This window comes from Myotis yumanensis, unplaced genomic scaffold (assembly GCF_028538775.1).
Source record: "Myotis yumanensis isolate MYYU_CA2020_CCGP unplaced genomic scaffold, mMyoYum1.0.hap1 SCAF_9, whole genome shotgun sequence".
NCBI classification, from domain to species: domain Eukaryota; kingdom Metazoa; phylum Chordata; class Mammalia; order Chiroptera; family Vespertilionidae; genus Myotis; species Myotis yumanensis.
The window spans coordinates 4,126,456-4,149,511 of record NW_027223760.1 but is presented as its reverse complement, the minus strand read 5'-3'; the positions used below and the strand labels follow the sequence as shown (position 1 = coordinate 4,149,511).

Below are 23,056 nucleotides of genomic sequence, written 5' to 3'. Positions count from 1 at the left end.
AGCCATGCCAGCCAGAGTGGGTTTCATATTTAAACATGGTTCTACTTAAGCTGGTTCAGGAACCACAGTTTGAAAAACACTGCCTAAACTCCTAACCCAACAAATCTTGCTCAAGGTGGTACAAACCAACCAAGGGCAAGACCAAGGTCAAAACTGACACACTCCCTCCCCGTGCTGCATGGTGCCCCATTTCCCTTCCCAGAGGCTTCAGTCCAGGGTGCTTGGGTGGTGTGGTGAGCATTTGGTCCTCCAGCCCTGGGAACAGAAGGGCAGCTCCTGTTCCCATCTACACAGCCATGCCTCCTACTACAGCGAATGCCCTAGCTAGTGTGGCAATGGGTCGAAGGCCCATCACCAATGGGGGAGATGCAAGGCTTCCCTCTGGACACACCACTTAGGACAGGCCTGCCCACTCAGAGCAGTGTCTCCACAACCTTCCGTGACCAGCCAGCTGTCCTTGCTCTATTTTTAGTTTGTCTCCAGTGGCTGTGAAGGATTTCTTCAGCACCCCTCCCAAGAGCCCGGGGACATGTGTGGCAATACTCAATGTCATCAGAAAATACTGGGCCACTGGCTGTGTCCCCACAGGCTCTTGTGTGGGTCCTTCTCTCTGATGCCCTCTCTTCTCCTTTTGTCACCTGCTCTGTCATTGGCTTGCAAACAGTTCCAAAGACCCATGGCATGCAGGCCGACCCTAATCAATTAAAATATGTCTGAGGTATACAGATTTCAGCATTAATAGGGAAGCCGCTTTTTCTCAGATGAAAAAGGGAAAAAGAACAGGCCTGCTCCCAGCAATACTTCTCTTGGAGAATCCTGGCAGAACGCCACACACAGCCAGGCCCGCTAATGAGTTATTTTCTAAAGCCATTCCCTCCCCTCATTACTACGCCTACTTCACATTAGCAATGGAGGCTGAGAGGAGAGCTACGGCAAGGTGCCAACTCAGCTGGCCACGACCCTTAAACACTGCATCCACCTGGCTACTTTTAAAGGCCCAGTGACCCCAGAGAAGCCTGCCCTCCGTCTTTCCCTGACTCTCCGCTCTCACACCTTTTCTTTCCCCTGACAAGACCCCAAGAGGACTTTCCCCAAAAGGTGCTCGAAATGGCCTAAGAAAGAGGCTAAAATCAAGCAAAGGCTGCATCCCCCATCAGGCCAAGGGCCATTCTCCCATCAATCAAATTCAATTTATGAATTACTTTACTTAGCAATTCTAGGTCTCCACTCCCCGTTCTAACCCATGGGCCTGAGCCCCTCCACGCTGGTGTCTCAGGCAGGCAGGTGGTACTGGTAGGAGCAGGGTGAGATGGTTAAGGACCGTCAGAGCCTGGATTGGAGGTTGGCAGTGATGCCCCCCAACACCCTAGGTCATGGCTGTGTTTATGCACAGGACACGAGGGTGCACACTGGGGCTGATTGTGTCCAAAAAGGATTCAGTCCAATTCAGTGAAGAGTCAGGCAGCTTGGAGGCCCCAGGAGGCCTCGTCACTATAAGTGCCCCTGGACATGACCAAATAACCCACCACAGGGCTGCCAGAGCCCCACTGTCCCTCAGGAGCCACTCCTCAGAGTCCCCAATGTCCCTGGAATGGCATTCTCTGGGCCCCAGTGACCACCTGGTGGCTCAAGTCCACCGTGGCTATAACTGAACTCATCATTTTCCCCCAGGAACTGGCTCCTTATACCAAATACCTTAAAACCCAAAGTCAAACCCAAGGTCAACCCAGTTCCCATCTCCCCTGCCATTCACCAGACACCGAGGCTCACCCAGTCTTTCTTCTAGCATCTCCCACCTCCCCTTCGTTTGTTCCCTCTTGTCATTACTGTAGCTCAGCCCCTCAGAGCCTTACCTCTGCTTCTTACCAGAGAGTTTGCCTCAGTTTCCCGGGCACCAGCCCCCCTTTCCATGACTCCACTTTGCAGGCTGCTACCAGGCTGTCTCATAAAGCATGGCTTTTATCACCTTTAACTGCTTCTTAATTAAGGTTCCCACCAAAGCAGACAGTAGGACGACTTAGGTTCATTCATTTATCCGGGGAAGGAGGGCGGGGAGTGAGCAGGGAAGCCAGAGGAGCCTGCAAGGCGCACGGAGGAATGGACTACCACTGTGGGCAGCTGGGCTGGACCCAGTGGGGCCCTGGCAGGCAGCCCGCAACCTGGCAGAACTGCCCACCTGCATCCCTCCTTGGCTGAGGGCTGCCCCTTAGAGTGTCTCCAGACCCAGCAGGAGGATCTCTTCAGGCCTGGATGGAGGACACAGGAGAGGCTGTGGAGCTGTCCAGCAAGGCTGCAGTGAACTCTGGGTGGGCCATGGGCATGCCGCGCAGGGCAGCAGCAGCCACTCCCCGGCTTCTCAGCGTCTGCAGGAGGAAGTCCTCACTCCCTGGGCCTGCCTTCCAGGTAGGGCTGCAGGATGCCCAGGTAAATGGGATGTCAGTTAACAATGGACAGTATAAGTTACCTCAAATGGTGCATTCATCTACTGAAAAGTTGTTCATTGTGTAGCTAAAATTCTACTTTAGCTGGACCTTTATTTGCTAAATCTGGCAACCCCACTTCAAGGCCCTCCTTGATCTGGCCTCAGTCCCTCTCTGACTTCTCTGAATCTGAAACCCTTTCCTCCACGCTAAGGGGCTCTTCACTGCACCTGGGAGCAGTCAGCCAACCCCCGAGCCCATGGGAGTGCTCAAGCTGGTTCCCTGGCGGGAGTAGCCCCTGGCTTCTCACACGTGTCTCCTCCTGCCCACCATCTCTGGTCTAATCTCTCTGTCACCTCTCTCTGCCCTCACCGCTGACAGCAGGTCCTGCCTGCACCTTGGGTCATCTGTAAGCATCCGTCTTATTTTCCCAGTTAGATTGTAATGCTCACCCAGCACAGCAGCATGACCAAGATCCCCCTGGCCCCACCAGCAAATGCCAGCCCTATGAGGGTGGAGACAGAACCCTCTCATTCACCCCTGGATCTCACCACCAAGAGCACTGGACACGTGTCGTGCAATAACTGAGTGAGTAGTACTTTAGGTCACGGCTGGCTCGTGTCAAGAACATTGTCTAAAGCAGCCAAAGTCCTTGCTAGTAGCAGGAAAGGTGGTCAGAGTATCCCAGCTATCTGGTGGCTTTTCCACGTTCACAGCTTTTCCTCTCAGTCCCTTTCCAGGTCTGGGTTTTTGTCCTGCACCCCACCCCCACCCCCAGCCCCCACCCACATACTCCAGGCCGCACTTGGGATTGGTCCCACCATCAGCCTCAACACAACATGGCCTGTCCAGTGGACAGTGTCAGTTCTTCTCTGCCCTCCCCTCTCAAACCAAGTGCTCTGATGCAGATGTAATCGCCAGACATTTATATAACACTTGAAATTTGTAAGAGCTTTCCCATGAATTATTTTATTGGAATGTCACTGTAATGTAGGCAAAGAATTATCTCTGTTTGACACTGAGTGGTTAAATGGCTGGCTTAGTGATCACTGCTTTTGGAAGATTTGTAGTACTAATATTTAACTTTTCATTTACAAATGTGGTTAAAATGTTTTTGCATCAGCAATGTAAACAGAATGTTTCATTTTCTAGTAGAATGCTTATTAAAAGGAATGCTTATTTCTGCATATTTGGTGGTCACACCACAGGCAGGGGTCCAGCCACCTGCTCAGGGAGCTTTCCCCTGGCAGGGAGGGCTGGCCGCCTCATCTCACTTCAAGCTGCTCCCCAAGTCCCCATCAGATGGCTGGGGTCAGCGCCCCGGACTCTACCCTCCCTCGTCCAAGCGTTTTGCACACACAGACGTGAAAGGAGGAGCTGTGTTCAACAAACACTGGAGGAAAGTACCTAATGGGGTTCGCAGGGGAAAGTGGGTGCCAGCCACACCCCAGCCCCCCCCCCCCCCCCCATCGCCGTCAGGAAAGATTGTCTTCAATCAAGTGTCAGAGGCAACTCACTGTGCACTCTCACCCGGTGCCCAAGACCCGTCCCTCGGGAGAAAACAAAATTACATTCTCCCTGGAGCCCTACGCTGTGGCTGTGTATATACAAACATTCACTCTGTTGGTGGAGGCCGGGGTGTGACCCAGTTGGAGGTTTCCTTGGGGTGAAGTTAAGGACTGTGCCGCATGTCCCACCACCGGATTCCCCTTGGGGAGGCCAGGCAGGGCTGCGGGGGTGGGGAGTGGGGAGGACAAGTGGCCACGGGCTACCTAGGCAGGCGAGCCGCGGGGAGGGGGAGGGGGGGGGGAGGCGCACACCCCAACCGCCTTCCCTTCAGCTGGGCAAAGTCAAACCGCAGACCCATCGACGTCGCCAAAGTCCGGGCTGGGCTGCCCGCGTGGCCGGGGCTGAAGTGCACGCTTTAGGGATCGCTGAACGCCCCCCCCCCCCCCCCCCCCCCCGCAATGTCCGAAATGTGCTGGAGGAAAGGGCTGGCAAAGGGAATGGCTGCAGAGAAGTTCCCTGCCCCAGGCCCAGAGACACCCTGAGGGAAATTGGGGAGGAAAGGTCCATTTGGGGGCGCAGCTGCATAGCCACCCCCCCCCATCCCCCGCTGTCCCCACCCACTGCCCCTCCCCTCCGCCCTCGCGTCCGCGCTCGGCTCCACCTCCCCAGAGCGCAGTCCACACGGTCCTTTTCCAACAAAACAACACTACGCACCGCCTCCCGCACCCGCAGGGGCGAGACTACGCCCAGCCGGCAACCTGCGGGCCCGGGTCCGGGTCCCGGAGCGCGCTCCTTCCCCCGCCCCCTCCCCGCCGCAGACGGTCGGCGAGCCCGGCTGCAAGCGGGTGGAGAGAGAGATGGGGCCGGGCTCGGCGGCCCAGCTCTGCCCGGCGCCTCCGCTCCACCCGCGAGCCGCCCGAAGTGACAGGAGGGGCACGTACGGCGCGCGGGGCGGCCCGTGTTAACCGCTTCGCCGCCGGGCCGGCAGCCACGCGAGGGCGGGAACCCGGGGACTCACCGGAATAAGCACCCGCAGCGATCGCCGCTTCTGGCTGGGGTTTTTCTTGCCGCCGCTCCCGCCCGGGCTGGAAACATCTTTCTTCTTCTTGGTGTCCATGGCCGCGCTTCCCATAACTTTAGCCAGAAGTTAATTCCGGGTGACTCGTTCCTGGAATACGGTCCTCTCCTTCCTAGCCCGGCCCCTGCCGTCGGCCTCGAGCCGCGCGCTCGTCCCTACTGTCCTGCCCCCTGAAGACACCGCGAGGGGACTGGCACGGGGAGGGAGGGTGGAGCAGGTACCTCGCGCCGCCGCCCGCCGCCGCCACCTGGGAGGGATGGCGGTCGGCGCGAGCGCTGGGCTCGTTTCCTCTTCCTCCTACGGGCCCATCAGATGCCAAATCACAGCCACAGGCCGTCCTGGTTCTGGTCTCTCTCCGGGTTACGCGCGGCGGACGTCTCCAGCTGGGTGACAAAGTTTTCTTCCTTTTGCACAGCGGAGCAACACCCCCCCCCCCCCCGGCTCCTCCCCCCGATTCCCAGCGGGAATGGGAAAGGCAGGTGCAATTCGCCCGGCGCTGGGGACAGAGCCTCCTCGGTCCGCACCCAAGTGGAGACTTGGGGAGGCGAGACAGTGTGTGTGTGAACGTGACCCTCGGCCGCGGAATCAGCAGCCCGAAGCCGGGACCGGGGCCGTCCTCCCGGCGCGAGGGAGGGAGGGAGGGAAGAGGAGGCGCAGCCGCTGGCTTTCGCTTGGGGCTCGGGCTCGGTTGCGAGCACAAGTTGCAGCGCCGGCCTCGCGGGGAGAGGGGGCGGCGTGCGGCTGGTCCTGCCGCGGTCCCGGGGGCGGTGAGGGGCGGCGCGGGCGGCGGGAGGCGGCGGGTGGCGGCGTGCGCCCAACAGGAAGTGCGCGCCATGCGCTTCGGCGCTGCCCCCGCGCCCCGTCGCGTGCCGGGCGGGCCCGGGCTCCCTCCCCTGCGGCTCCGGCGGCGCGGGTCTCGCTGCTTTCTGACCCGGGTCGTGCGGGCCCCGGCGTCTCTGTTGGTGCCTGAGCCCCTGGAACGCGCCCTCGCGCCCCGAGCCCCGCAGACCGGCCGCAGCGGAAGCGCCGGCTTTCGGTGGGATGCGCATCGCGGAGGCCGTGGTTGGCGGGCGGAACGCACGGGGGGGCGGTGGGGTTGCCGGAGCTGCGCTTTCCACAGCTGACCGCCCCCCCCCCCTGCTCTTTCGGGGTTACCGGGAGTTACGCAGTGGGTCCGCGGTGAGTGTCCCGGTGCTACCGCAACCCCGTGGCCCGGGAAACGCGGGGTCCTCAGGCTGCGGCAAGAAGTGGGTGCGGAGAGGTCTCCACGCGCCGCCACGGTCTTGGAGAGCCACCGCCTCTCCATTCTGCCAGCCTTGCCGAGGGCCGAGGGGGTGCTGAGGACGGTGGCCCCCAAAGTCACTCGAGCGCCCTGAATGCTGACGTCAGCTCTGCTGCGCCCCGCAATCAGTAAGGCGGGGAGGCCACCCAGAGAAAACGCGACACAGGTCGCTTTGGGAACGCCAGGGCGACCAGTGAGGGACACCCCTCAGGTGGCTCCCCCCGCCGGAAGCACCCCGTTCTAGCCATCTTTCCAGCTTCCCTTCCCAGCGCAGGTCCCATCGTCTTGTGTAGAATCCCCTACAGCCTGGGTGGCTCCTTGGTTCGCAGGGGGTTTCGGGTGCATTTGTCCTCCTGTCCTGCGCTCCAAACCAGCGCGAAACCAGACTGGGAAATGGGCCGGGTCCTGAGCAAAGCCTGGTGACGAAGTCCGATGCTCTGGAGAGGGGCACGTCTGGGTGACAGAACCAGGTGGCCGTGTGGACCCCATCGCTGTGGAATTTCTTGCTCTGACTTATTTCTGATGCCTGTGTGTTGGGGGCATGTGTGTGTGTATGTGTGTGTGTATGTGTGTGTGTGTGTGTGTGTGTGGCGGGAGACAGAGACCACATTATTCCATTAGATGCTGGAAGCCCTGCTTAGGAGTAGAAAGGGGCTGGCCTTTAGCCTGTGCGTGGGGCTTAAAGGAGGGACAGAGCCACCGTCACCACTCACGATTACTCCCAAACTGTCCTTTAAGTTTCATGGCTTTAGCTTAGAAGTTTAATCCCGGTCACAGTGGTGATTTGCCAGGTGTGCGTATCACACCAATGGATGAGAACTGGTTTTGAAAGGGAAGAGGGAGAGGTAGGGTGGCACAGGTCACAGGGAATCCAGGAGGAGCGGCTAGGAAGGGTCCGCTGGGGGTGGGCCCAGGCAGCGGCTGTTTTACTTTCCCTACTACACCCTTGCCGGGCCTGTCAGGTCTGGTGGAAGGGTGGGCCTGGCAATTGTTATAATACAGTATGTACTTTTGTCAGCTGACTTGTGTAAATGTGCCCACGCATTCATTAATAAAACTAATTTGTTCTCTGAGTTTATTTTGTTGGGGTGCGATTTTAGTGCCTGGAAATCCTAAATCAAAACATTTTACCAAATTGCCTGCATTTTTAGAGTCTTTTTTTTTTTTTTGGTTCTACATGTTAATATTTTTGAAATATGGGTGTTTCTTATAGATGGTACCAAAAGAAGCTTACCAGCCACTTTTTCTTTCTGAAAGAGATTAATACATGGATCATATATCTTCCAACCAATGGAGTCGTACAAGGGAGGAACACAGTGTCTTGCTTTGGGGTTCCCTGTGAACCCCATCTTCACCTCCACCTCACAGCCCACACAGTTATTTTAGCCAGTAACTAAACATGGCATGCCCAAGCAACAGTGTTAATACAATGACCCCCACCATTGTTTTGGAATGCCCTGACCTGTGTCTTCCTTCTCAAACATAATGCAATAAAATCTACCCTGACAAAATGTCAACATTTTCATTAAAGACTGCATTGCTGATGTTGTTTTTTGCCTCAGGTTCCAATAGTGCTCAGCTCAGCATTGTTACTGATCCTGTCTTTATGGAAAAAAATATGATTTGGGAGAGTGTCAAATAAAGTTTATGTATAAATATTTGTTTTTCTTAGTGGTCACCAAATACCTATGTGATCCCCTCCACTTTTCAGTGCCCTGGCAGTGAGGATAGGAATATACAATTAATTCTGGCCAATGAGATGTGAATAGACTCCTTGTGTTACTACTTCTGGGTCAAGCAGTGAAGAATTGATATGTCTCCTCATTTCCCTTTCCTCTGCTGCCGTGATCTTGAAGGCCATGTGCTCCACATGGCATTCAGTGAGAGAGAGGAGGGCAACTCCTACCACATTGTACTTGGGTTCGGTTACGCCACTGAGATTTTGATAATTATTTATTACCGCATAACCTTGCCTATAAGAAAAGTTACACTGAGCCTGGTTGGCGTGGCTCGGTGGTTGGGCATCGACCCATAAACCAGGAGATCACAGTCAAAACAGGAGATCATAGTTTGATTTCTGGTTGGAGCAAGTGCCCGGGTTGCGGGCTCAATCCACAGTGTGGGGAGGCAGCTGATGGAAGATTCTCTCTCATCATTGATGTTCCTGTCTATCCCTTCCTCTCTGAAATCAATAAAAAGATATTTTTTTTAAAAAGAATATTGTAATACTTTAAACGGTTTAAGCAATAAAACAAAAAAATTTTTAAAAAGGAATATTGCACTGAGATAGTATTTATCTTTATAGCTGAGTTTTCTTGTGTTCCCTTCAATTTTATACCCAGGACAAGTGCCTCATTTGCCTCCCCTTGCTGTGTGGCTCTGTCCTGGTTGATGGAAGGGTGAGTAATAGAGGTGGGCCAGGGCTGTGGGCGGTCCTGGGAACCAGCTTGCCCATGTTAGGAGTACGACTCGAGTCCCACCCTGGCACTGCCACTGGTCTGCTGTGGAACCCTGAGCATGTCACTCTGTTCCCCATCTCTAAGAGGAGTAAGATGGCCTGGAGAAGATTTCCAAGGCCTGTGTAAGGGGGGCATGTGTTTGATCCTGGTTATATTTTGTCTGTCTTTGTTAATTTTACTGCTTTAGTAATCCCTTTTACACTGAACATTACAAAAGTTCATGAATTGAGAATTAAAAATACAGAAGCAAACAAAAGATCCCTGGACCTTCATCAGAGGTGGTTTGGGACAGTGCCTCTCAGGAAAGATGTTTCCATTTGGAGCGCCATCTGTCTAGGCTGGTAATAATGAAATGCCAGACATCATATTAGGTCATTCATATTATCTTACCTCCTTTCTAGGAAAATACCCTAAGAGAATTACCGTAGACATTTTGCAGATAGGAAAACTAGGACCTAGTTGTTAGAGAGTTTATTCATATTCCTTTAATTTCTGTCCATTGATCTCAATTCACTATACCCCTGAAAAGACATTTTTAAATATGCCCCCCCCCCCCCGCCCCGCCCTGTTGTAAAAGCGTTGCACAAGGCTAACAATACTATCTAGGAAAATCCTTTGGGGTGGCCTTTGACAAACTATTCAACATCCTTGCTGCCTTGGTCTCTGCCTGTGACATAGAACTGGGGGAGAGCAGTGATCTGTGTAGTCAGGAAAGCAGTGGCTCAATTCTGTGCAACAAGCAACTCAGAAAAATAAAACAAGAGTCTGGACTCAGTGCTTGGATAACTCGGACAAGGAGCAAAGGAGTGTTATCTAATCGTAGAAACCAGGGCTAGGAGTCATTCCAGTTTTTATTTTCCTCTAAGTGGGCATAGATTGCATAACCCCGGGAGCTTTTGCTCCCTGGTGCACATGGAATGAGTAATATCGATCCCACAGAGACACGGCGGCGGGCGCTCAGGACCAGCAGGGAGGGCTGCCTTGGGATAGCCCGGCTCTTCACAGCTCTTTCCCAGGTCCCTGTGGGTTTTCTGTGGGGCTGTGCCAGCCACCTCTTGTGTCTGTTCAGATTGTTCCCATCCATAACCACTAGGCCGTCCTGATCATGGAATCCAAGAAGTACTTTGGATGAAGGGAAGGTCACTCTGTGGCAATAATCTCCCAAGGGACACTGCTGTCGACACCGTTTCTCCAGAGGACCGCCGGGTGTGCTGACCAGCACAGCTCTGTGCTCACACACCCAGCTGTCCTGCAGAATGACAGGGTCGGCAAGCAGGGCATGACCACCCGACACTGCGCCTGGAGGTGTCTGTCTGCTGAATGAAAGAGGAGGCAACCTCAGCAATATGCTCCTTTCCTGGACTAAAGGTATTTAGTAGCCACGGCAACCGCATTTGGTGGGAATAGTCTTTGGTTCTGCCAGCAGCAGCCTGCTTGATTGACAGTTTCCCGTGTGACCTTTGTCCTAATCCTAATGGTCTGGCATTACCTCCCCACCGGTTAAGGCTCCCTGAGCTACAGGTTTTTGACTAAAGGTCTGTGTGTGTTGGTCCTCCACTCATTTCTGAACTTCGATCGCACTCCAAGCATACAGATGAACCCTGGGCAATTTAGAATACCGCCATGACCTGAACGTGGCTCAGGACGCATTTCTGACCTCTTGCTCCCCCATCTATTTGAGACATGATTAAATAATGCAAGTTAATTGTGATGATTTCCCGAACAAATAAAATTACTCTAGTAATTACACTGGCCCCACAGTTCGTGTAGGCAACACACGCGTGAACATAACTTGGACGGGAGGGTGCTCCTGACACTGGTCACCAGCACCATTGCTACCGTTTGTTCTTCGACTTTAACTCTCCTGTCCAGACCTGGCCTCCGATCGCCAGTTACAGCTGTTCAACAAGCCTCCGGGAAATATTCACTCAGAACCCCTTGGGGTTGGCAGCGTTTGCAGAGCAGAGTGCCAGCTCATGTCCAGGATTTTCAGGTGTGGACAGACTTACACCTGCTGACCTCCAACCCATTGCAGAGGCACAGGTATCACCCTGACTCTCAGAGAAAGCGGCGTCCCTCCCGGAGGGCCCGTCACGCCAGTTCAACACGTGCACAACCTTGCCAGCGTCTGTCCCTGTCCTTGCACCTTCCCACTTTATTCCGTAACGAATGCATGCCGTTCGGTGCACAGACAGCCCACAGGCGCTCTGGGCATGTGAGGGAGGCTCTCGAGGACGTCGTGTCTTTTGACAACCCTCCTTATGCCTGGTGGGTCAAAAAGCACTTTGTAAAATGTTCCTAAATATCTCCTAAGAGTTGTGTGAGGTCTTGGAGAGAGAAACGTTCCAAGTAAAACTCTATGCGTGAGCTTTTATGTAAGGTCATTTTAGATCATTGCAACACACGCTCCCAGCAGCACCACTGTGGTAAAGGCCTTGTCCTGTTGTTTGTTAACCCCACTCATTGTAGCTTTTTACCCACGAGGTGAAAAAAAGAAAGCATAATTACAAAGCCCGTGATCTCTGGCCAGCCTGAGAGAACGTCTTCCTGTCATCGTTTATTCCTCCCAACACAAGGGAGTCCCAGTATCTTACGGGGATGGATGCAGCCAGAGGTGCCCATGTGTCGTGGAGGGTTGGGTGTGAGACTCCAGGGCTCGCGCGGGTTCCTAAATCTTACCTTTGGGGTACAAGGAGAAAAGCTGATTCAAGGAGAGTCTGCATTAGGATTAGGATTGACGGTTCCAGGCTTTTCTTTATCTTCGGAGGTTTAAGAAACTGGTATAATTTGTTCACCAAGAACCGATACAGCCAGAGCATTGTGTCATTTTAGCCACTCCCAGTAAGACACGCTCCTTGGCATGGCGCTAGGTTTTGTGTGGTCTTTGCCTCTGCTCTTGTGCATGTCTGCAGCAAGCTCTTGCTTGGTGACATGGGCAAGAGGGGTGAGATGTGCCGAAAGGGTGGTAGGCCTTCGAGGAACTGTGGGACAAGAGGGGCCCCCGTCCCCATGCAGACACAGGCAGGGAGCACTGAGGGGTGTCTCGGGAACAGTGCCTGCAGGTGATGGAGGAAAGGGAATGGGAGGTTTGCGGAGAGAGCAGTGGTGTGAAAGCCACATGCAGGAGTGGGAGGCACCCTGGGGCCTTTGCCCACACAGACGGAAGTGTGCTGCATTGATGTGTTGTTTTTCTTTTTAGCTCGGCAGTATGTTTTGAAGGTTGTTCATACCCATTTATAGAGAGCTGCTTTGTTCGTGGGAATGGCTGTGTATCTTCCACTGTAGAGAATCACCTAATTCACTGTGAATATGATTTATGATTTGTTGCCTTATATCTCTTTAAACTGTTCCCTGCAGCATAAAAATGAAGATGCTGGCACGCACACACGGACGTCATCACACACCGTCGTCTTCGGAAGGACGCGCGCTTCGATGTGCAGTTGCTGGAGCAAAGCGTGCGTCCCTGGTTCATTTCGATACATGGATGATGATGACTGTCCTTCTCAGAGGGGATCGATTCGTGCTCCCACCAACAGGGAGCACAGGCAGGTCGGGGAGAAGGCACTGGGAGTGCCTGCACCTGTGCGTGGGGCGTGTTCGGTAAACCCCAGGTCCTTTCTTTTCTTCAACGTCAGTCCCAAAAGCAGAGCACACACCAGTGGCACGGTCACTCCTGCGTGCTTTTCAGAATTCTTCTGGAAAATCGCACCAAGTCTGCCATTTGCTGGGCACATGCCCTGTGGCGCTCTGACCTCCACGCAGCCTGCACTCAGGGTGGCATCCACCCCAGAGGAGAGTGGTTTCCTGGAGGCTTGGCTCTGAAATCCCACTGCTCTGGGCAGCAGGGCCTGGGCGAGGGGGGCGGGGAGGGGGTGTGGGGCGGGGGGGGGGGGGGGGGGGGGGAGAGTGGCGGCCAGGCTCCCCAGCGGCTCTCGGGCACTTGCTTCAGATTCTGTGTGGGCCATTCCCTTTCTATGTCCCTGATTCATTATAATCACCAGTTCATTCTGTACATCAGATTATTTATTCACTTGATTCTTAGATTCACTTGTTGATAGATGCATGTTTGTTGTTCACAAACTATTCTTGGGGGGGAAAGGGGTGTGGGAGATGTGGGAAGAGACTGGACAAAAATCGTGCACCTATGGATGAGGACAGTGGGTGGGGAGTGAGGGCAGAGGGTGGGGCGGGAACTGGAAGGAGGGGAGTTATGGGGGGGGGGGGGGGAGAGGAACAAATGTAATCTGAACAATAAAGATTTAGTTTAAAAAAATAAAAATAAATAAAAAAAAAGATTCTGTGTGGGCACTGGTTAGGCCACGTGCACATGTGAGGTTTGAGACTCGTCGCTCCGACCCTTCCTCTGACCCTTCTCCTGGGACGTATTTGGGGAACCAGACACTGAACGGCTGCACGCTTGGCTCTGCTTTCCTGCCAAGAGAACTGCAGGCGCTGTGCCTGCCTGTCGCCCGCCAGAAGGTGCGTGGCTGTGGAGGGTGGCCTTGGAGAACAGCCCGTCCCCCAGGACTGCCAGGCAGCACAGCACGGCTGTTTCCCACCACGCTGGCACACAGCCAGCTTCCCAGCTGTGTGGGCTGGAAGCCCGCCTGAGCTCACGGTGTGTGTGTGTGTGTGTGTGTGTGTGTGTGTGTGTGTGTTTGATGTGGGGAAGGGGGTGCCAATGTGCGCCTTTTCCATTTTCCATGCACTGCGTGTGCACCAAACCTTTACTGGAGATATTATGTTGTCTGAGATGCAAATGTAGCTTTAGGGTTATTGATTTTATGTCTTTCTAGAGTGGCTTTTATTTTTATTTATTTATTTTTTTTAATATATTTTATTGATTTGTTACAGAGAGGAAGGGAGAGAGATAGAGAGTTAGAAACATCGATGAGAGAGAAACATCGATCAGCTGCCTCCTGCACATCTCCTACTGAGGATGTGCCCACAACCCAGGTACATGCCCTTGACCGGAATCGAACCCGGGACCTTTCAGTCTGCAGGCCGACGCTCTATCCACTGAGCCAAACCGGTTTTGGCATAGAGTGGCTTTTAGATCATCGAATGCCAGGGGACGGAGTTAGAGGCCTGAAAATGGGATACTGCTGAAGGGCCCGGTGGGAAGAGGGGTTTTTGTTAAGGCAGAAGAGGAATCGCAGGGGATTTTGGAAGGCGTGGGTGGTGGTGGGCTTTGGACTGGGGACGCCAGAGCGAGAAGGGGGACCACCCAGGCTCTCGGGGGCTATTCCAGCCACCACCACCCACCCCGGGGAAGCTGTGTCTAAAAGAGCTCCTAAAATGTGCATTTTCTGAAACGGGGAAATCCCAGTTCATCTGGGAGACACACCTGCAAAGTTGGGGGTGCTGTGTTCAGTCAAAGAGGCACCCTCGCGTCCTGGTGAAACAGGCTGATCTTTGCACCTGGCTTTTGCCCTGGTCTCGGTTTCGATGATCTTGTGGCTTATACCAAGACAGATGCCCATGGAGTAGTTAATCATTCAGCCAAAGGCATTTACTGACCAGGTACTTTCCACGAGGCCCAGGAGACACTGAGAAGAAAGCAGTCTCGGACCAGGCCTTCCTCAAGCCTCCACACTCCCCCTCCCCTCACTCCCAGGGATGACCCTTCCTCCTGTTTCTCTGACAAAGGGATAGTGGGAAGGGAACTTGCACCTGGCCCCGCCCCTCTGGCCCCTCCCAGCAGGGACACCCACTGAGGCAAACCTGCACCAGGTGCCACCCCTCCTCTGCTCAGGCAAGCACCCCCTCCTTCCTGCTCACCCATGCTCCTTTCTCTCACGCGGTGGCTCTTCATCTTGCCTACACATTGGAATCCCCCAGCAAGCTTTAAAAAAAAACAAAGACGGGGCTCCTGTCCCCAAAGATTCTGACTTAATCAGCCAGTGATTCACATGTGCACTGCGGCCAAGAGCAAGGTTCACGCTGGACGCTCCCACCAGCCACCAGCCCACAAACATGCGGCTCCTTCCCACCCAGGCCCCTCCAGCTGCAGCCACTGTGCTACTCCCCCTCACACCCAAGTCCTAAAAGAGCTGGGTAACCCACTGTCCCTCCTTTCCCCTGATTGTCTGATTGTTCTCCCTAGACCCTCTCCAATGGGCTCTGGAGCCAACATGCCTTGCAGTGCCCTGGCCGCCGCTGCTGGACCACTGACCTTACTCACCTCCCAGCAGCCTTGGGTGATGGGCTTTCTCCCCCTCTTTCTCAAAGCACGTCCTTCACTTGCTGACCTCTCCCTCCACTGCTTTCCTTCTCCCTCCGCTGCTTTCCTTCTCCCTCCACTGGTTTTCACCTTCTCTGTTGCTGGATCCTCCTGATCCCGTGTTGGCGGCCCAGGCTCCGTCCGGGGGCCTCTCCCCTCCCCTGGGTGCACTGTCTCCCTCGCTGTGCTCATCCAATCCTGTGGCTGTAGAAATCATCTGTTCCGGTGACTCCCAGGATTACATCCCTGGTCTGGACCTCTTTCATGAACTCCAGACTCGCATCTCCAGACGCCTACATGCCATCTCCACTTGGGGGGCTCCTAGACTCAGATCTCAAACTGAGCACGCCCCACACGGAGATCCCGCTCCTCCACCCACCGCAGCTTCTTCCTCGCAGTCTCCCTCGCCCCCTGGTCTCGCCAGCCTTCCTGTTTCTCAAGTCAGAACCTGAGTTGTCTTTGCCTTTTTTATCCACGCTTCCATCCCCATCAGCAAACCCGGGGGTTCTGCTGTCACAGCATATTCAGGACCCCCACTCTTGCCAGTTCCAGTCTGATCCAAGCTGGTCACCTGTCACCTGGATACTGTTTCTGTTTCCACCCTTGTCCCCATGGTCTGTTCTCAAAACAACAGTTAGAGAGGCCCTCGCCGACCCCGCCCCCCAAGGGCTGCATGTCTCACTCACGTGAAAGCCCACAGCACATTGTTGTTATCACATTTTATTACTGTTGTTTGGATAAACCATAAAACTCGTGAAATCGTAAGAACTGTTTCTTCAGTGCTCGCCTCTCAGGGAGAGCGAGGGGCAAACCTGGAGGTCCGGAGTTTGGGCTCTGAAGTAGGGATACTGAAAGCTGGGATTTGGAATAGAGTCCCCGGGGCAGAGGCCCAGGCTCCCGGATGTCTGGGAGCTGCAGCCAATTCTAGGGCCCTGTCACCGGCCACCTTTGGTAGCGAATTCTCCCCATTTCTCGAGAGGATGAAGAGTGATTTATATTGAGGGTTATGACTCCTGTTAGCCGGAGTGGTTTCTCCTGTATGCACCTGTTTTTTTGTTTTTGTTTTTTTCAAGAGAGAGGGAGGGAGAGAGAAACGTCGATTTGTTGTTCCACTTACTGATGCATTCATTAGTTGAATCGTGTATGTGACCTGACTGGGGATTGAACTCACAACCTTAGTATATTGGGACGACGCTCTAACCAACTGAGCTACCTTGCCAGGGCCGTGTGTATGTAGCTGCCTTGAAGGAAAGTCATTTGTAGGGGAAGAAACCAAAGATGGGCAGGTGGATGGTCAGCGATTGGGTGATTATATGTAGCCATGGCAACCGTGTAGGGGCTACACTGAATTTAAGTCTGTCAGGTGCAGACCCGCTGTATGCACTTTTCAACCTGAACCTCAAATGATGAAATCACAGGTTTTGGTGTCAAGATCCCAAGTAGAAAGGCACAGCTCCCCCTTCAGGAAGGGGACATATTCACATCTCTGCACAAACCCCCTAAATTAGAGCTTAGCTTCAGCCCCTACTCTCCCACTTCCCTCACATCCACACCACTTGCTTTTGCCAAATTCACTTACTTGTAATTCTCTGAATACACTGGGGAGGAAAACATACAGGCCAAGAAACAAGAGGTGGGACAGCATGGAATGTTCTTAAAACTGCAGCAAATTCTGTTTGGACAGCAGCACGTGTGGACAGAGGGGCAGGATAAGGAGGAAAGACCAGGGACATTTTGGGCGGTTCCTGAACCACCTAACCTTGCTTTTTCATCTGTGGATAGAGATAGCGATGCACCTTGCAAATCTGTCTGAGACATAAGTGAGGCCCAGTGTGTGACATTGTCTAGCGCAGAAGTAAGATAGGAGGCATCCCAAACACAGTGGAGCTGAGGAAATGGAGAGGGGGGTCCTTATGCATTTGGTCTGTGGGTGCTCAGGAGTCAGGGAGAGATTTAAGTTGGGGAAGAGTTGGTACTGTTGTTCCTCCCATTTTACAGATGACAAAACTAAGGCATAGAGAGGTTAAGTGACTGGCTCAAGGCCACACAGTTAGTAGGCAGAGCTGGATTTAAACCCAAGCTCTCACTCTAGTGGGTGTTCTTCCCTCAGCTAAACAGAGAGGAAGAGGAAAGGCCTGCATGTCAGGCGATGTCAGGGACCATGGAAGAAGAATGATTGATAACCAGAGAAAAAACGGGGCTTGGCTTTGCTTCCAACATAGTGGTTAAACTGCTGAGAAAGGAAGCGTTTAAGTGGCTGGCATATTCATCAACACGTCCTATTTTACAAGGAGAGACCCACAGGCTCTCTCCGGGCCCAAGGCGCCACTTCCTATGCCAAATGCTTTGCAAAAAGGCACATAGAAAGCAGGCTGGTGCAGCAGGCTAACCTCGGGGCTTATGTAGCTGAGAGGAGGGAGGACTGGTTCCAGCAGCTGTTTCCAACCCGCTGGTGTCAGGGGCAGGGAGAGCTTGATGGGAGGGGTCCTAGAGTTAGACTCAGGATGGCTCGCTCACACATACGACAGAGAAAGTGCACAAGAAACCGGCCGCCTAAGCCAGGACCCTGGCTGGAGGGCTGGGGTAGCATGGGAGGACAGGTTTCAGGCGGTTCTAGTGAAAGTCTCCAAACCTAGGGTCGTCTGACTGTCGATTGACCATCAAAAAAGGACCGTTCAGTGGGAGGGGAGCCAAGGAGGTGGTGTGGTGTCTTCCAAGGACACCCAGAAGGCAGAGAAAGAGGGGAGGACACTCGGCTGTGGGGAGCAGCTATAGGGTTAAGCCTGGGAGTGACCTCTTGGCAAATTCACAACAAGTCCCAGCTTAGAGGGCACAGTCCTCTTAGCATAGTTAGGCTTGACCTTATGACGCTCCCTAGATCTTATCTGGGAAGCTAATGGGCTGAGGGAAGTGCAGCAAGAATAAGAACAAAAGCAAGTGAAACTCACAAGAACAGTGTAAACAAGTGAAACTCGTAAGAACAGTGTAACTTTGGTAACCACTACCTTGTGTACCTCTGACTATAAAATAAAGGCTCTGCTTCCGTCGGTATCTTTCTCTGTGGCCTCAGCCAGGCACAGGAAGATCCACGGAGACTAAAGAGAGCTAGAGAGCTATGAACGCTGTCTCCGTGTAAAACATTCTTCACCGACTCCGTCCACACCTTTGGGGACCCCTGGACCGCTGGGGCTGGACCCTGGCACTTGGCCTCCCGTTTCTTTGGCCTCCCCTCCTATTCTACTGCCTCCATTGGCCAAACCAGCACTCACGGGGGCTGGGTGATGTCGTCCCTACCACGAGGGCAGCTCAGGGAGGCAACGGTAGATTCCAGAGTGTTGGTGGCCAAGGAGCATGCCAGTAGTCCCACCTGGGCTGGGTTATCCGGAACAATCTCATTTCAATACACGGCCCTGTGTCTCCATAAGTCACTGAGATTTCCTCGAAGTTAAAATATTCTCCCCTTACGCGCTGACACCAGATTTGTCTTCCTGGCACGCAGCATCCCACGTCCCACTCGCTCAATGGGACCTGATCCCCACGTCTGGCCCCAGAGTCTTCATCTGGGCAAAATCCAAACTTAAAATATCCATAGTGAAATAGTAATCAAATGTTATTTTCTTAACATAATAATAAAAAGTCCCTAACCAAGTCAGTGACACATGAGAGGTATTCTCATCCAATTCTGATCAGACAAATAATTATAAATATTGAAAAGGGGACAAGAACTTGTTTGATGATATTAATCACTTACCTAAAAAACAAATTAAAATGACTGAAAAACACTTAAAACTAGTAAGGTAATTCTATCAAGTGACTGGGAACTAAATACTCATAACTGGATGCTTTTTTATGTAATAACAGCAGCCAGCTGGAAAATTAAAGAGAAGTAATATGTGATTCACAAAAATCCAGGTGATTTTTGTCAAGAAAATGACAAAACCTCAGTGTGCAACTTGAAGGAAACTGGAATGAATGGAGAGTGAGTTTTGGGGAAGGGAGATTTCATAGTAAAACCACCATTACTTCCCCAGCATCAAATTCTACACACACACACACACACACACACACACACACAAACACACACACACACACAGAGGATTTTTAAAAATTGGAATGTGTACTTTTGAAATTCCTCCTAAAATATAGAAGAAAAGTCATTAATGGTTTTGGGGGGAAATGTGTAATGAGAGGGGACTCTCTTTAGCAGAGTCCACATATTACTGGTGGAATAATTTAAAAAGATGTAGCAGTGGGACCACAAGAAACTGCAGGATAGTGGAACCCAAAGATAGAAGCCTAAACTGCCTTCACAGGGTAATACGGCTTCTCCGGCTCCTGCCACAGCAGGTTATGGGACTGGCGAGGATGGAAAGAACAGGAAACTCCCAGGAAGATGCAATAGGCATCCTGGCGGGAATTCGTGCTCTTCTTGTCCATTTAAATTAATCTGCATAGAGGACCACTGGACAGTCATTATCGGCTCTGCGTGAGCCGCAGCCCTGCCTCCTAGAAGGGTTTGCAATTGAGTGAGCCTGAGCTGCAGTGGAAGAACCTGTGTTAGGGGTACAGGACACATCGCCCCACGCCATCCCTTGCTGACCTGAAGTACCTGATTCCAAACACAGTCTCACGGAGGTGTTCCCGGGCCAAGAAGTACAGCAGGTAGTGATATACGTCTGCGAAAAGGCAGCATTTTCAGAATTTTAAATACACATTTCCCCCAAATTGCCTCCAATATTTCAGGTCTGCTCCGGGGAAACCTGCTATGGCGCTTTGAGTTGCCAAGCTCCGCGCTACCCTGAGGTCGCGGTTCCCAGTTTAGTGCTCTCAGATGGCAACGCCAGCCCTTCTCTCAGCTGTCACTGAGTATCAGGCCTTGTGAATCTGGCGCATTAGAAAGCGCAGCGGCTCTTCCACCTGAAAAGCCCACTGACCGGCACCTGGAGGTAAATGCCCAGGAATCGGCTATAAAACAATTTGAAGAGGAACCTCTCTAGAGGAAGTTGGGAGCCAACAGCTTTATTTTATTTTTTAAGTCTTTGTCCAATTTGTAAGTTCTTTAAACTATTTGACTTTTTAACAGGATTTGACCCCGGAAGCTGTGTTTGTGTGTAATTGTGGTAAAAATGAAAACCCCACAGAGCTTCGTTTCCCTACGCCTGACCTTCCCCCTCCCCCTCCCCCTCCCCCCCCTCATCCCCCCAGTTTCCGGGCCTTGTGGTCCCTGTCACAGCAGCCAGCTCCCTGGCTCTTTGCTCGCTGCCCTGACCTGCCTCCCCCTGACGGTGTTGCAGGGACTAGAGGTGGAGGAAGAGCCCCAGGCTGTTCAGCCAAAGACGGAAGACTGGCTGTTGGCTCTTCCCTCTTCAGCCAACGTGTTATTAAATGAGTGAAAATGGGAACAGGACTCCCCCCCGTTAAAGAATTTTGTCACCGGAGCTGGGATTGGCCATGTTGCGGGCGAGGATGCTGTGGCCTTAGGATCCCCTTGTTGGTCTGCATGACAGCTCATCCTTCTCTCCTTTCCTAACTGGTAATTTTGTATGTGATTTGACCTTGATAGTTTCCTGCTGTTAATTTTTATATGAAGTTAGTTTTCCTAACTTTTATAAGAAGTGTTGGTTCTATCCGCCTTTTTTTGTTTTTTTAAACGTAAGAGATCCTTCTGCCGTTTTCTGTCACAGCTGCTTCGTGACATTTATTGGCTTGGATTAGTCATCTGGACATGCTGTCTTCTCCCCTTCTGCAGTTCCGTTTCTCCTCAACTGGGATTCTCCACAAGCTGTTTCTCCTGGGGAGGGGCGTCCAGGCGGGAGCCCGGGGCCAGTTTCAGGAGTTCATCCCGTTGGCCTGACCCAGCCCTTTGAGGTTTCACTGAGGACTTTTGCTCTCCACTGAAACAGGAACATCTCCCAGGGTTAGCCGATGTCTGCAAACCGGTCCACCTGGCGGCTGCCCATGGCCTCCCTGCGTCCTCAGCGCAGGTGCTGTGGAGTCTCTGGAGGTGCCATCACACCTGACACCTGGCAGTGCCGAGCGTTGGTTTTGCTTTTCCTACCCAGTTGCTTCGTACTTTTACTTGGGAAAGATCCGCAGACTGTGCTGCTACCGCGCCTGTGCGTCTCCCAGGGATTCTCCTGCGTCTCTTCATTCTCGGCCCGAGGAGACATCACCCCCAGGAAGGCTCGCTGATCTGCCTCAAGTCGCGCAGCCAGTGAGTGGGGAAGCCAGCATTTGGACCTCGCTCTAATTAGAGCCCTTATCCCATCCCCTCCCCCCAACTACATTTTGTTTTAAAAACTGCTCTTGCTATTCCCACATTTAAAACCTACCTTGGTTTTTCCTAAACCAACCGTGTAGACCTCCCCACTCGGGACCCCCTGCCTGTCCAGCCTCATCACCCCGCTCCCTACACGCCCCTCTTCTGCCCTCTTCTCCAGTCCCTCCCTGACCCCTGACTGCTCTCCTCTCCATTACCTCTTCTTCAAAGTCCAAATCCTTTACCTCTAATCAATTGCTAACAACTCTAGTGAGTCTGAGACTTTTTTTCATGACGGGGCTGGGGGCGTCCCCTAGGCCTCTCTGTGTCCCGGGGCTGCGGTAACGAAGGATCGCGGGCTGAGTAACTGGAAACAACAGGAATTTGTTGTCTGATGGCGGTGAAGCCGCAGGTCGTCGTCCGTCCCCCCCCCCCCCCCCCCCCCCCCCGTCGGCAGTCAGCGGGGCTCTGCTCCCTCTGCAGCCGGTGAGGGGCCCTTCCTCATGCTCTCCTGGCCTCGGGACTTTGCCAGCCCCCTGGCTTGGAGACACATGACCCCCCATCCTCCGTCTCCACACGGCTGTGATCTCGTAGGGACACCAGCCATATTGGACCAGGGGCCACTCTGCTCCAGGGCGACCTCCTCTAAACTAAGCACACCTGTGATGGCCCTGTCTCCAAGTAAGGCCCCATTCTGGGCGCCGGAGGTTTGGACTCTGACGTATTTGGGGGGATACCACCCGCAATGCTCTCCTTCCACCATTGCAGCAGGCAGGCTGCCTTCACGTTTCTCTTCAGGGAAGGATGGGACAGAACGGAAAGAGCCAGCAAGCCTTTGGCTTCTGTGTTTCCTGGAAACCTAAAGACAATCATGTTGAACCTAAAGTCATGAGATACCGGCCAGAAGCAGAGAACAGAAGGGCTTCCCCCAGGTTTGGAAACTGTTTCCCTGCGAGGGGCGGGGAGGCAGCGAGGCCGGGAAAGGGAGAGGCTGCCTGGCATTTGGAGATGGATGGGGTCCCTCTCACCTTGCGCCCTGGTCTCACATGGAGCCAGGCAGCCACCGAGGTGCGAGGTCCAAAGGCCATGCCGCCAGTTAGAGAGCAGGTCTTACTTCCTCCCCCACACCCACAACTTTCCCTTTTTTGGTATCTTGTGTGTCCTCAGACCGAGTACACGGAGGCCAGCATGTTGGTGGTAAAAGCAGGAATCTGAAGTGGTCTGAGTCCTAGGGGCAGGTGCCCGCACCGTCATGCCAGCCAAGCAGGTGGTTTCACCATCCAGACCTCAGCGTCCTCCTGGAAACCATGGAGATAAGAAGCATCAGAATCGCTTCCTGTGACAAGGAAATGAGAGGAGGCTCCTCATGTGCCCAGCGCTGCAGGGCTCTCATAAACCATCGCTGCCTCTCTCCACGGCATCCTCTCTGAGCCTCCGTTTCCTGATCTGTAAAATGGTGGCTTCACACATGTTGTCTGAAGATTCAAAAGAAACCAATGCCTGTGGAAAGATCTGTGAGTGCTAAAGTACTTTAAGAATAGGAGCTGTCGGTGTCCAGAGCGTTGCTCCTTCAATGCTTATGCCAGGCTGCGCCCTTCCCTGGGGAGCTCGGGGACACTCACGGAGGCAGGCGTGCTCTTTCTCTGTCGGTGACGGTCCCACACATCCCCAGCGGGGCATTTCCTTCTTGAACCTGTTTCTCTCCTGAACCTTCCTCCACTGAGACTCCCATTGTGACCACGGGTTTCATGGGATGGCCAGGCTGTGGCTTTGCAAACCCCCCTGAATCCGGGAACTGAGCCGCCTGCTGCGACAGTGGCCGCAGC

At 53.4% G+C, this 23,056-nt stretch overlaps 1 protein-coding gene across 3 annotated transcripts in view; it reads right to left on the bottom strand.

Moving 5' to 3' along the window:
* The window catches only part of PRKAG2 (protein kinase AMP-activated non-catalytic subunit gamma 2), a 222,088-nt gene extending 216,672 nt beyond the window's left edge, over nt 1–5,416 (bottom strand). For 2 of the 3 annotated variants that reach the window (XM_070423628.1, XM_070423629.1), the window contains exon 1: nt 4,948–5,410. In XM_070423628.1, the coding sequence (XP_070279729.1) occupies nt 4,948–5,061 (114 nt within the window). In that variant the 5' untranslated portion in view covers nt 5,062–5,410. Of the gene's footprint in view, nt 1–4,947 lie in introns of all 3 variants that reach the window. The other variant, XM_070423630.1, reaches the window with a different exon arrangement.
* Nucleotides 5,417–23,056: the final 17,640 nt, after the last annotated feature.